At 36.1% G+C, this 13,870-nt stretch overlaps 1 protein-coding gene across 4 annotated transcripts in view; it reads left to right on the forward strand.

Annotated features, from left to right (window-relative positions):
* The window catches only part of TLE1 (TLE family member 1, transcriptional corepressor), a 76,026-nt gene that overhangs the window by 40,111 nt on the left and 22,045 nt on the right, over positions 1–13,870 (forward strand). For 2 of the 4 annotated variants that reach the window (XM_058864938.1, XM_058864940.1), the window contains 3 exons: positions 2,653–2,857; positions 3,602–3,618; positions 11,566–11,682. In XM_058864938.1, the coding sequence (XP_058720921.1) occupies positions 2,653–2,857; positions 3,602–3,618; positions 11,566–11,682 (339 nt within the window). The remainder of the gene's footprint in view (positions 1–2,652; positions 2,858–3,601; positions 3,619–11,565; positions 11,683–13,870) is intronic. The other 2 variants (XM_058864939.1, XM_058864941.1) reach the window with 1 other exon arrangement.

Here is a 13,870-nt window from a genome sequence, read left to right on the forward strand (position 1 = left end):
TCAGACTTTGATAATATGTGGTATGTAGGCTACAAACCAGAGCCAGGGAAATGGTAGGTAATGTGTCGCTAATATTCCTTAAAATGTTACCCTATGCTACCCGAAATCAAATGAGTAAGCATGTTTGCTAATTAAACCAAGCAGGGAGAGAGATGAATAAATGTTATCTTCCTACACTTCCCAAATGTTAGGGACAAGAATGGAAACAATTTAACTCCTGTTCCCTGTTTCAACTTTCCCGCAGTCACACTGCACAACAAGCTAGTTTCAGCTTATTGCTGGAGAAGGGAGGAGGCTTTTCTCCGTGAAACCACTTTGGACGGAATAAATTGTTTTTTATTCTTAGGCAGTTGCACACCAAAACTAGTTAATGTGGGGTGACAGTGCAGCTAGGGACAAGTAAGACCAAAGCTAACAATGCTGCACAGTATGGCTAATTCATGTTGCCTCAGTGCTAGAGCGCAGATGACTGACCTGGCTGAACTGGACAATGAGGAAAGAGGTGACTAAATTGCCATCTCTCAGAGATGCTGCCAAAATATCAGGTTATCACCTGTTTTGAGGAAATGTGCTGGAAACTACTAAAGTCTTGTTGAAGTCTGTGTGGAGAGGGGTGTCATATTGTTCTTTAGAGACTGGATCCAAAAAATGAACAAAAGGCCCAAACCAAACCTCTGCAGTCCTGTCAGAACTTAGAGCTCCTTACTGATAGTTCTTCAGTTAAGTGAAGCTTCACTAGCAAAAGCTGATTGATATTATAGAAAGTGGACTACTGTGTTAACTACTTAAAATCAATGATTCCTAATATTTCCTTCAAAATGTTGCCCATTGCGTTGTTGTAAACACATTAAATTAGAAGAATAAGAAGTACTTCTCTTTTACCTTGTTTTCTAAACATACTAAAAAGGGTGGTGATCAGATGTATGTTGTGAACTGTAGACTAGCATGGCTTTTCGTGCAGCACTCAAAAATAAATTCCTGGTACATGGTGTGAGAAAGATTTGGTAAACGTGTGGCTTTACAGAATTGACTAAATGGATTGTGGCAAATTTAAAGTTTGTCTTGTATATCAAAATAAGTAAATTTATTGCTGCATGACAGTTGGGACAGCAGAAAAGTGCAAAATTAGCAAGTGCAGTCCAGAGTTCTTGAATGTCAGCCTGTGTCTGCGTAATTTTATCAAGGGCTCAAGGCATATCTCGGGATGGGGTTCTGAGATGTAAAAGTGTAGGAGTTCAGTAATTATATGGATATAAATAGTAATGAAAAAATTCATTCATGTGCCAGTAGATGTTATACAGGTATTGTTGACAGTTTGTCTTGAAAAGTCTTTACAGCTAAAGAAACAGATAAAATATTTCTGCATTATTTTTGGAGTGATGGTTGAAATATTGTAAGCTGCAGTTCAGGTATGATTGCAGTAGCTGCCAGCAGCACTGTAACAATTTTACATGCTATTACAGAACCACTAGCATTCACCTGGTCCAACTTGAGTTCATCCTGTTCGGATATATGTTTATTTGTCTCCTTTTCGATCCCATGAATTGGATAGCACTCTAGCTTTTTCCTGGTATCTGCTGTGAACAGAGGGATAGTGGTGAGTGGCCAAGCTGGAGAGGATTGTTCTGTCTTCCATTCATGTGCCCAGACTCAAGGAACCAGGAGAGAGAGGCAGAATATCTGTTAACCTGAAACAGATTATGGGAGCTATGACTAAGCTAAAGCTGCTTTTGAAGCTCCATTTTCTGAAAAAAAAACCTGTGCTGGGCATTTTGGACAAATTAAATGGGTAGCTGAACTTGGTAAACATTAATAAAACTATGGAAATTTTAACTAGAAACTATCTTAATATTTCAACTATGTGGAAGACATTCTAATGTAAAAACTCTGTTTCTAAAATTGCTTACTGATTATTTTAGGAGATTGGTTCCAGGCTTGTATGTCCACTCATTATGATTTTGATCTTACAAGCTCCTTCTAAAACAGGTGGAGGTATTCATTAATATCATGTTTCTTGTTGAAAATTCCATGCTATCTAAAATACATGGATTTTCAGCTGAAAGCTGGCTCCTAAACACAGTTTTAAGTAATGAATAATTTCCCCTCTTTCCCCTAAAAACCTTGGCTAGACTAGAATACAAATTAAACTTCACTAAATATGAAGTTCGGCATATCTTTTACATTTTTTATGTTCAGGATAGAAGTGTACTTGCTGCTTCCAAACTGGGGAAGAAGAGGGATGTGAGTTTAAATCAGTCTTGCTGCTGAAACTTTTTATTTTCAGAGCAGCGATAAGGCTTTCTCTGGAAAAGGAAAGGTATTTGATTCTTCTGCTGCTATTCTTTGTTGCCAGAGATGCTGTGTCAGACAGTAGCTGCCCAATACAATCTATAGCTGCTGAACTTAGTCATCAGGCTGTAAAATGAGTATCCAGCTAGCTTTTTTTGGGACATGAGCAGAGTTGTCCTCAGCGTGATATAATGCAGTGTATATAGTGTGGTGGGTTAAAGGGGAGGGTCTAGATTAAGAAGAAACAAATAAATGTCAAAATCCACTCTAGATTCTCAATAATTAACCAAACTTCTGCCTTATCCTTCCCAAACTATGTGCTATACGTTGTTCTTCTGGGGATGATGATACCACTGGGAACAGCAGCAGCAGTTGCAGGCTCAGCATCTCTCCCATGGCCATGGACCTCCAGTGCCTCTAACGCCGCACCCATCAGGACTTCAGCCTCCAGGAATCCCTCCACTTGGAAGCAGTGCTGGCCTTCTTGCCCTCTCCAGTGCTTTGGGTGGGCAGTCTCACTTGGCAATAAAAGATGACAAGAAGCATCACGATGCAGACCACCACAGAGGTGAGAGGCATGGCAGGCCTGATTAGGACACTGCCAGATTTGCGCATTGCTGCAAATTATGTGCATCTCTAAAGAATTCAAGTTATATAGAGTGAGAAAAAACTGTTGGCAAACTTTAAAATGTCTGCATATAAACCACTGAAGCAAAATTCAGCTTGGAATTTTTCAATATTTTAAAGGGGATCACTAGGTGTCACCTGCTCTATACTTTGCAGGGTCTTTTGACTTCCTAGTTAAATGCTTAGTTGTAATAGCAGTGGCCTGCACCATATTGTGGAAAATTGTTAAACTACATAATGGTGATTTTTTCAAAGAAAGTAATGTTGTTAAATGGGTGGGTGGGAAGGTAGGGGGAACAAGAAGTTAAATTTTGAAGTGAATGTGTTCAAACAAAAGATTTAGATAATTGCATCTGTAACTTTAGTTTCATAAGCTTAAATTCTAGTACTCAGTTAAATATTGGGCAAAATTGCACTTAACTAATTTTTGAAAAGAAAATAATTTATTCTGTCATGAAATAAAACTAGGCTTTGTGTATGGTTAAACTGTAAATCATGTTTACAAAGTACTGTAATTTTCAGGAAATCACTGTATTAGGAATGTGCAATGACTTATATAAATAAAAGCCATTTTAAAACTGTTTGTGGTTTGTGTTCTAATTTTTTTCCCCCCTTTTTTATTTCTGTTCTTGCCTCTGTGTCTGAACGGGCATGTCTGTCCATTTCTTGGTTACTGCGGGAGCAGACAGAGAGCCAGGCACAGTAAGTACCAACATTCCTGCTAGTGTTTCCATTTCCAATAATACAATAATCAGATCTTGTGCTATTTGTCTGTTCTGTCTTCCTTTTAGTTATTTTCACAATACAAGGTGTATGTGTTTTCTGTTAAGATATGTCTTGGTTGAGGCAGAACACCAGATAATTTGTTTGATGAACTGTATGAAGGAGTTTTGTTTCTGAGCAGAATGTTATTAAATAAACTTGAATGTTAGTTTGCTTATTGGAGGCATAAAGGGGGAATGAAACTACAAATCAAAGAGAACATTGCAAATACAGTATTTTTTTTTTTAGTCAAAGAGTTAAGATTTTTAGTTTCTAGGATTTTCAGAAATTAAGAGTTGGCGAGCAGGTGAGAAATTTAAATGTGAGAATTTTAAATGTGTAGAGATGGTGTTTGGCCCTGGGAGGTTTTTTAACTGTATCTGTATGTACTAATGTCATTACTGCTTAATTTGTGCTTCAGGTATAACTCCTAGAGCAACGCTTTTTTCTCTGTAGACATAAGCTGTAACAGAATTGTCCTTATCTGAAAAGCCCTCTAAAGAACTACTTGCTGCTTTTCATGCTGTTTCATTTTGACTGATATTGCTATATTAATCTGTTAGAGATGGCCATGTGCAAGTCAATTCAAGTAACAAAGCTCATTCTGTTTGTTTATGTCAGAGGTGAACTTGGGCTCTATTTTGTTCCATTTCTCAGTTAAAAAAGACAAGAACTATGAGAAGTTATTTGACAGCTGTGCAGTACAACATTTATTTACTGGAAACTATCTAAATATGTTTTCCAGCAGTCTGTTAGTTTTAGATTACTAAGCAAGAAGCATTCATTTCAGCTTGCTTGATGTTATTAATGACAGTGTATCTGCAGAAATAATTTTAAGCTGGGTGTTTGTGACGTCTCTGATTTATTAAGTACTTTTCGCTCTGTGTGGGGCATACTTCTTTGAGTGCTGTTAGTTGATTGCAGGAATCCCTAACTAGTGATGGCTCTGTGTTTTGATTTGGTTGTTATGTTTCTTGTCCTTGCCCTGGTCCCTGCCCTGTCCATCATGTAATTTAGTCAAGGGTTTGAATTTAAAAGCAAATGCTTAGCGTTGTGAAATTTGGACTCTGAATTCATCTTGTAGCTGAGAATAGCTCTTGCCTATGGAAGGAGAACTATCAAAAATTAACCTGGCATATTTGTGTTGTGGGAGAGTTGCAAGATCACTTGCTTAGTTTATATAGATGAAAATTTTACCTAAATTATGTAAAATTGTTGCTGCAATTGCTTCTGTATCCATATGTCTAACTGATGACTGCTTGCTCATTACCTGACGCAGACTGATTTTATGCTGGGTTTATCAGTAATTAACTTTTAAATAATCTGAGGCTTTATATCATAAAGGAATTTTGACATGTAGGTGTATTGAGTTTTGGGTGCTGTACTAAGGTCATTCTAGTTTCTTTTTGGTCTCAGTGTAGGACAATACTGCATGGCTAACTTAAAGTTTAACTTAAGCTGAACACAGGTGAACTTGAACTTAAAATTGTTTAAATACAGTGTTATATCAAAATCTTGACTTAACAGTCACCTTAAATGAAAGAATAATTCAAGAGATAGTTAAATTCAACTCTGGTTAAAGTGATCAGCTGGAAATTACAGACTCTTCAAACTTCTCCAATTCTCCTGTATTTTTAATGGAATTTTTTTAAATGTAATATATATTTTTAAAGATAATAGGAAATTGGTCTCAAATATACAAGGGATAGCAGCAGGTATGTTTGGTTATTATGTGTGATTGAAATCACTTTATAACATTTGGGTCATCGTGATAAAATAAATTTGATTTTTAGAATAACATTTTAAAAGTAATGGTGCTGCTAAAAATCCTGACAGGCATGCTTTCATCATCCAAGTCATCAAACCCCATGCTGTTTGTAAGTTTCCTAAATTCACCATGATGTTTGGAATTACTGTGCAGTTCTACAGTATGGTTTCCATCAAATATGTCTAGCATGACCTTCAAGCACTACCAGTAGAAGCTAACAGCTTGAAATGTCAAAGTTTGAAAAGTTAAAATTTAGTGCTTGTGTATGGGGTTTTAAATTGATTTTTGTAGCATAAACTTTGAGCTAAAGCATATTGTGACATATGCATATTTATTTTTAAATTGGATTTGGATTTATTTTTTTAAAAATTCCTTAGATAAATAAACAGGCACAAGCTTTTAAGCTATTATATGTCTAGGAATACACCAACATTTCTGAAATTATTGTATTTATAAATTAATATAAAGATATGGTTTCATTATTTTTTATTTTGACCAGTTTAACTACTTTTGTTATATCTAAATAGCAAGGGCTAAATTTTTCTTTCATATATTAGTTCAAGTTCCAGGAAGTAAAATGACAAAAAGTTTTTTTGGTATATGCATATTTGTGTAATGTGTAACAAATAAGTTAGTAATAATAGTATGCTGAATATGTATAAATAATATGCTAATAAATATGAATAATATGAAAGCTAAAACTATTTTGTCAGGTTTAAATTGTGTTCCTGTGTGGGTAATGGCTGGTGGGTTTTGGCTGATGGATCTCTGACGACCCCAAACTGTGTCATGTTGTTGTGCCAATATAGGCGTCCCTTCTAGTGTGGCAAATTGTGGCTGCAGGTCGTGAAGCCCGGCAAGGGAAGCAAGTTTTGCAACTGAAACTGAAAGCTTTCAGAGATGTCATTTTGAAAGAACTTTGATGTCCACATTTTTTTTCTTTAGGAAATATATTTGCAGCACTTTTCAAACTCATTGTAGGTTTTCATTTATAACTTGTCTTCCCACTGTTCTAGTATCCTGTTTGGACAGCACAGAAATGCAAATGTTTTGATGCACTCTGTTGTAACAGTAGGAATTTTCAAATGGTGAACTCTTACTTCATTGTGTGCTTAGGATTTACATTAGTTGGTGTTTAACTTTCGTCCTTATGAAAAATACTGAACTTATCTTCTAAGACCTGGGAAGTATTCATAAATTTTTGCAGACATTTTTTTGCCTTCTTTGTTAAGCCTAAATATTGCTATTGTTTTGTAAAGCAAATGCTCTTTTCCTGCAGTAGAAAAATATGCTGTGCCCTGAGCTTTCTATCCTATTCTTTATCTTGCAGTCTTGGAGAAGGGGAGTATGAACAACTGAGTGCTACTTTTTGGAAGATATTATGTGCAAGCTGTTTTCATTTTGTGTTTTAATTCTTTAAATGGGGGGGAGGAAATTCATAAAAGCTGTTATATGGAAGTTTAGAGTACTGATCAGCATAGCACAAGTATGTTTCTTGGACTTTTTGAAGGAAGAATGGCTCCAGACTACTGCAGAGGTTGCTCATATGTAATAGCTGTGGGTTGTTATGTTGCAATTTAGTTTGTATCTGATAGAAGGTGGCACAAGGTTGATAACAAAGGACAATGAGGTGGTCTGGTAAAAAGTTTTATGGATACCTTGATTTTGAGAAACAGTAGCTCAAAAATACTGAAATGAACTTATTCTTTGTTAATATCTTCTGACTGTAAAATCAGTATAACTTAAAATGATGCTTGAAAAGAAGGTGAAGTCAAGTAGCTTTCCAGCAGGAGTAATTTGACACAAAACCTACAGACTTCATAAGTGAGCTTTTGGGTTCTTGACATGTGTGTTTGCAGTAAGCATATTGAACCAATTTAAGTTAATGATACTGGAGTAGAATAACTTTGAGTGCAATCTTCTTTCGCCTGTCTGGGGAATATTAAAGTCCATATTCCAGCATCTACTGTATTTCTGTCAGTGAATCCTATCAAAAAAACAACTGATGTTTTGGGTATAGTTGTTAGGCTTGATCCTGTTTTGCCTACTCAGCAAGGAATTGCACCTGTTCCTGTCTATATGAGCATATCTCTAGACAGCAGATGTGTGTGGTGCAGCAGCAGGGCAGAGGTTCAGTGCATGGTTAAGGAAAATAAACACAGAGGCTCTTCTGAGCAAAGCAGGCAAGCCCAAGCTGTTAGCTGTGGTGGCTGGTGGCTGTCTTTGGCATGGATGTACAGTGAGTCAGGGGATGACCAAGCACAGAGCAAGGATGTGTGTGCACACATCTTTGCGGGAAAGGGGAGGGAGAGGCCCAGGGAGCCCAGCACTAGAGAAGATCTTAATTGGGACCAGGTGTAGTTGAGCCATGTGCACAGTTGTAATGTAAATACTGTTATTTAATTGCTGTAATGATCAGCATAAAGTCAGTTGTCAGTTCTGTATGTACTATTCTGTATGAATTGTCTGTGCTGTTTTATAAGTGGGATAATGGGATAAATGAGATACTGTGTGCTCTCAACCTGTACATCTGGCACACATAGTTGAGGTTTGGAAGTGGTTCCTGTGGGGAAGAGTATGGCAGTCAAAGAGGTGCATCTGAATAATGTGCATTATATTCCTTAGAGGGGACCTGCCTTCTTTCTGTGCATCAAGACTAGGTTTTTCTTTCACATTTGCCTTCTGATTGTTTTCAGTATTTAACTTTTGCTGGCAGTAGACTTGCTTTAGGATCACAAGTTGCCTGTTGTACAGCATTTATGCAGTCTGGTAATTCTGACAGGAAGCAGTGGTACATTAACCTTTTTATTTTCTTTTGCAACTTATTTGAAGAAAAGGGCTTCATGTGTATAAGGCAAATGAAAGAAAAGGAAAACACGTAAAACTGATTTTGACTTGCTCTGATCTGAGCTTCATGATTTGCAAATGTTGCATTGGTAATCCTTAATAAACTGAACTTGTAAGCATGAAAGAGGTATCCTCAGTCATGTATCTAATCTGTTGAAATTAAGACAAAATAAAAATTGGTGCCATGCAGTTTCTCTTTAGGAAATAAACTATGCATGTATATATATTTTTTCCCTGTTTTTGTAAGCTGAGTATTATTGAAGATCTATCCCATCTGAAAATTTCTGTAGAGTTACTTAAAAAAATTACAGCCAAAATAAAAATTCTTGTCCTACTTTTGAAAATAAGTATTATTTTGAAAATAAGTTATTAGTAGACCTAGGTAGAAGAACTAACCAGGTTACTTTTCTAAAGAGAAGATAAGGAGAGTCTAATATTGTGAAGCTTTTTCTGGTGTCATCTGGCTGGCTCTGTTTGATAGTGGACGTGTAGAAACTCTGCCAGAGCTGAAATGAGGAAAGGTGGCTTTTAGTATGCTGTCCTCACTGTTCCCTGAACCTTAACATTACAAAGGTGAGAGATATCAGTAGCCCAAGGCTTATATGATCATCTCTTTACCAGTTCTTGTTTGTATTTTCATTTATTTAATTTCTTCTTCAGAGTCCTGGATTTACCATTTGCACTGCTTTAAAAGATTCAAATTTTCACATTGTTCACTGAAATCTTACATATTTGGTGGTTTGAATTATGGTAGTAGCTTACAGTAGCAAGCTGTTTTTTCTTTACCTGATTTTAGTCACAGTTGTCAGAACTTTCTTGAGCTTCTATGGGAAACGAAACAGGAACTTTTTATTTTTTGAGTTTACTGATAGATTTTGCCGTGAAAAGAGTACAGTGTTAATTGCAATTTCTGATGCAGCTGTTGGGAAATGAGCTGCTCTACACCAGCTTCTAGCATGGATGCTCTGATCACAGAAAACAGTGGTTTAAATCAATGTGGTAAGTTATAGAAAGGTGGTGTAAATATTACACCATAGGGGATATGTTTTGCAGAATAGGCTTGTGATATAATTACATGTTCATGAGAGAAAGCATCAGTCTTGTGGACAAAAAACAAATCTAATAATCTTTGTTTGGCATTTAGGACACAGTGGGAGCTGGAATTTCCTATGTTATGTTTCACAGTTTTGAAGTTCTACAAGACAAACAGTATAAAATATTGTCAGCATTGTCTAGGTAGACTAAATTTTAAAAGGAAAAAAAAATCAACTATTGCAGTTATGCCTATAGTTTGTCAAATTTTGCTAGCTGTAACTCCAAATAGCAGGTTTGTTAATTTTTTTCCAGATGTTTCCTCTTTGCCACCTTTCTGCTATTCACACTTTATTTTAGAAAATGAAAGCAAGAGGCTGACTTTATTTTCTTTACTGCATTTTCTTGAATTGTTTTAATCTAAACTCTTCAGTAGTAAAATAGGTATTTTTAATTATTTTTATTAAGGAAAGCGTCTTTTAACTAAAAGACTTTCTTCCTTATGGGGAAAGGATCTCTGGTCAAGTTTGAATTGACACCTTGCTTCTTAAGGTGTTTCTACTGCTTATAAAATCATGGATTCAACATTAAAATGTTGAAAATTAGTTTTAATGGTTTTCAGACCACTGAATACCTAAATTTGTGTCCATCTGGGAGGAGATAAGGGGTTAAATTCCCAAGTATTTGTCAAGGCAATTAGTTCAATGATCCAACAAGCCCACCTTTTAGCTACAAAACATTTTGGTAAAGACATTATTTTGAGCTTCTTTATACTGAATTTCAATAGGCCCTCCTATATGCTTTATGTAAGCCCTTTGGCATTTGTTTAGCTTGAATAGTCATGAATAAAAGAGCTTAGAGTTGGCTTTAAAGTGCAGCTTCTGAATTAGGAAAAAGAGGATTCAGATTGCCTTATGTACCCCGTTTCCTTGTCCTTCTCCTTGGGGCTAAACATTTGTGTCTGAGCAAAACTACCTTGATGTCTTCAGGTTTTAAAGAAGAAGCTATTCAATGCACAGTTCACTGGCTATTTGTATATGTTTATGATATATTACAAGTAAATACCTCTGTCTCTTGGGTAGATCTAAATATGTCCTTTGAAGGCTTACACTGAAGTACATGTTGGTATTAGACTTCTCTCTTGAGAGAGATACGTGTATGGATGTAAATGTGTGTTTACTTATATATTTATGTGAGCCTATATTTATTTATCTAAGCATGTACTTGGCTTTTAGGATCTAGGCTTACCAGGTCTTTGTGAAAGGAGATTTTTTTCTCAACCCATTCAGTATTGTTCACAGCATTAACACATCAGTGAACAAATTGCCCTCTTGCATATGCTAATCCTGCACTTAAAAGAACTCATTGTAACACATTTTAATGCTTTAGCTGGAACTGAGATGGAGATGGGAATCGGGAATCACAGGCATATCAAATTGTCATGTGACTGAAAAATGTCTAAAATGCTCTTTGGGTCAACAGTTTGTACTTAGCATAACTTAGCATGAATGAAAGCAGTCCATGTAGTTTGAGGAAAAGATTAGTCTTTGCTTTTGTCTTTTGTGTGCCTGTGTTGGCCTCAGTTTTTCAGATCAAGTCTGATTAAGCAACACTTTAGCCTTAATTTCACACTAGTAGTGAATGTTATGCTGGAAGTAAAAATATTTGATCTTTGTTTGCAATACATTTGTTCAAGGAATCCAATTGGAGTTTACTCCAGCTAACAATTGATTACTGCCTAACCGTATTCAGCAAATGCTTGTTATTTTAGGCATAAAGGCAAGCTGGTATTTATCTGTCCACACCTGTAGGTGTACACACCAAAGCCTCATCTGTTTATGATGTTCTAAAAGTGACTGATCAATCAGATTGTGTAGTAAATCTCTTTTATTATATGGCATCTGAATATTAAAAAAAAATAATAAAATCGGTGCTCATGAATAAACCACAAGCCTGCTTCTTCTCCCAAACAATAAATTCAGTTGAATTAATTAGTTAAATAGATGGTGACTGACAAGTGAACTGAACTTTTGATAAGTTGAACAATGAAAAGCCAAGCTTCTTAGAATGCATGAAGCTATACATGTTTGCCTGGAGGACTTTGTTTTGAATTAAATTGAATTAAAGACTAAGTAGGTATCACATTTCTAAAGCATCTATCACATCAGTTTGAGTTTTTAAGAATATATGAAGGAATTCTAAAAGGCATTTTTGATTGACCTTGTTTTTTGTCTTTACAGAGTAATTCTCTGTTGGTCCCCGACAGTCTACGAAGCACAGATAAACGCAGGAATGGCCCTGAATATGCCAATGACATCAAAAAGAGAAAGGTGGATGATAAGGATTCCAGCCACTATGTAAGCAAATCTGTGTCAAGGAAATGATTAATTTATTGTACGAGGAGTAAAAGAGCTGTGAAGAGCCAAGGCAACTTTCCTGTGGCTGTAAGCAGTGCGTGCCAGAGAGGCACAGGATTCAAACTGTGGGAAGAGTAGTGGCTCAGTAATTTGGGATATTGTGAAGTAATAGTCCTCAATAGGAGTAGCTGTTTGGGATTCACACGTGCTCTGGGGCATTTTTTAGAGTTTGAGTGACATTCTTTCTGGACTGCACTAGAAACTGTGGGTTTGTTTGAAATGGAGGATTTTGTGATTGAGAGGGGTTTGGTAAATTTTAATGATAAGTAGCTATTACCATGCTGAGTTATAATTATCATTCAAAATTGCATATGCTGTCAGGCATATGCCAACTTATTGAAGTTTACTTTTGGCTGATACACCAATTTCAGCAGAAAGCAAATTGAAATATTGAAAGTTTGGAGATTTGTGTTCTGCATTTTTGACTAGCTTGCTTGTTGCCTGGTTTCAAAGAGACACTTCAGTACAACGTATGTGAACACCAGAAGGTTCACAAAGGCTTTTGACTTCAAGTCTAAATGCTCAGCCAAAACACAGGATGGTACTTGAACAGGCCAAAGAGACTAGGACTGGTGTGAGAGAGTACTGAAAAGCAAAATTTAAATCTAATAGAACATAGTGTACTTTGACATAGCAATAATGTGGCAAATTGTCTGGTTTATGTGATTCAGATGACTAATTAATTCTTAGTTACAGAAACCCAAGAGTTAGGTGCCATTTTATTTTCTCAGTATTTGGTAGGGTAATTGTAATTTTTCTCCACTTGGATAATATCTTTGAGCAGCTTTTAGATATTTTAGTTCTGTTAAAGGTTTTACAAGTTGTATTTCCACCTCTTTCTAATAATAATGTTTTGATTACAGAAAGGTTTGGCAAACTTCCCCATGTTACTCCCTCAACTTTAAGGGTTTGATACTCTGCTGACATTTTTCATTTTAAATATTTGGAGATTAAGCATTCTTAAGCTACACTTGATATAAAAAAGAAGAAAAAGCTTAATTTAGTTGTTTTTCTTGTGTTTCTACCGTAAAGAAATGTAGAAATGCACAGTAGAATCAGTTTTTAATCTACATTTTAAATATGTTTCTATTTGCTGTTTGTTTTAAATGGATTTTACAGATAGAAGCAGCATCAAATTAAAAAAATGGAGTAAAGCAAGGATATTTGAAAGTTCCAGATTTATTCCAATCTTGAAGACGATTGATTGTTTGTTTGTTTGTTTGTTTGGGTTTTTTGGGGGGTGTTTGCTTTGTTTTGGTTTGTTTTTTTTGTTTTGTTTTTTTGAAGGTCCACCAATTAAGCAAATACAGAGCTGCTGATTAAGAGCTCATTTTAGATGAATTCCTTTTAGGGACAAGGAAATACTGCTTTTGTGAGAAAGGGCATAAATGAGTTGTGGGACCTGTAGCTTTTGGAGTAAGAATGAAAAGTGAATTTTTTTCCCCTTTTTAACTTTTGACTAATTTTCATATTACTCCCTATGTAGTTTCTGTGTGTGACTTTATTAGTGAGGAGAATCATCTGATATTAGTAGAAATTACAGGAGATGCCTTTGATAATCCCAGGAAATTTCTATTTATTAAGAGCGCCAAGTCCATTGGGTTCACTTAAACATTGTCCTCCTCCAGAGGGGTGTTTCTGGCAAACAAGTGTCCCTTCTCCCATGTTCTCCCATGTTCTCCCACGTTCCTGTTCTAGCAGTCTAGGTGCTTCATACTTCTCAAGAGGTGGCAGATAACTGGAGCTAAAGCTTTTATGTCCTGTGTTTGCACCTGTTGATTGGATATTGAATTTGCTACCTGTGTAGCAAATAGAGTGATCCTACCATATCCAGTGGATCCCTAATATGTTTGTGGTATTTCTTGGAACAAGATGCACCTGGTAACAGAAGGGAAGATTTGAAACTGCCTGTAGGTTAGGGGTATTTTTTCAGATGGATTTTTGAGGGGTTTTTTGTTGGTTGTTGGGTTGATTTGGGGTTTCTTCGGTTAGTTCTGCGTGGCTCGGTTTTGTTTTGTTTTTTTAAAGCACTGGGGCCTGAAGAGAGAGGAAGGATCTAGTGTTACATGGGAAAGCTCAGACACTTTTAAAGCAAGAAATGGAGAACACTTGAGCAATCTTGTATGTC

Source organism: Poecile atricapillus, chromosome Z (assembly GCF_030490865.1).
Source record: "Poecile atricapillus isolate bPoeAtr1 chromosome Z, bPoeAtr1.hap1, whole genome shotgun sequence".
Classification (NCBI taxonomy): domain Eukaryota; kingdom Metazoa; phylum Chordata; class Aves; order Passeriformes; family Paridae; genus Poecile; species Poecile atricapillus.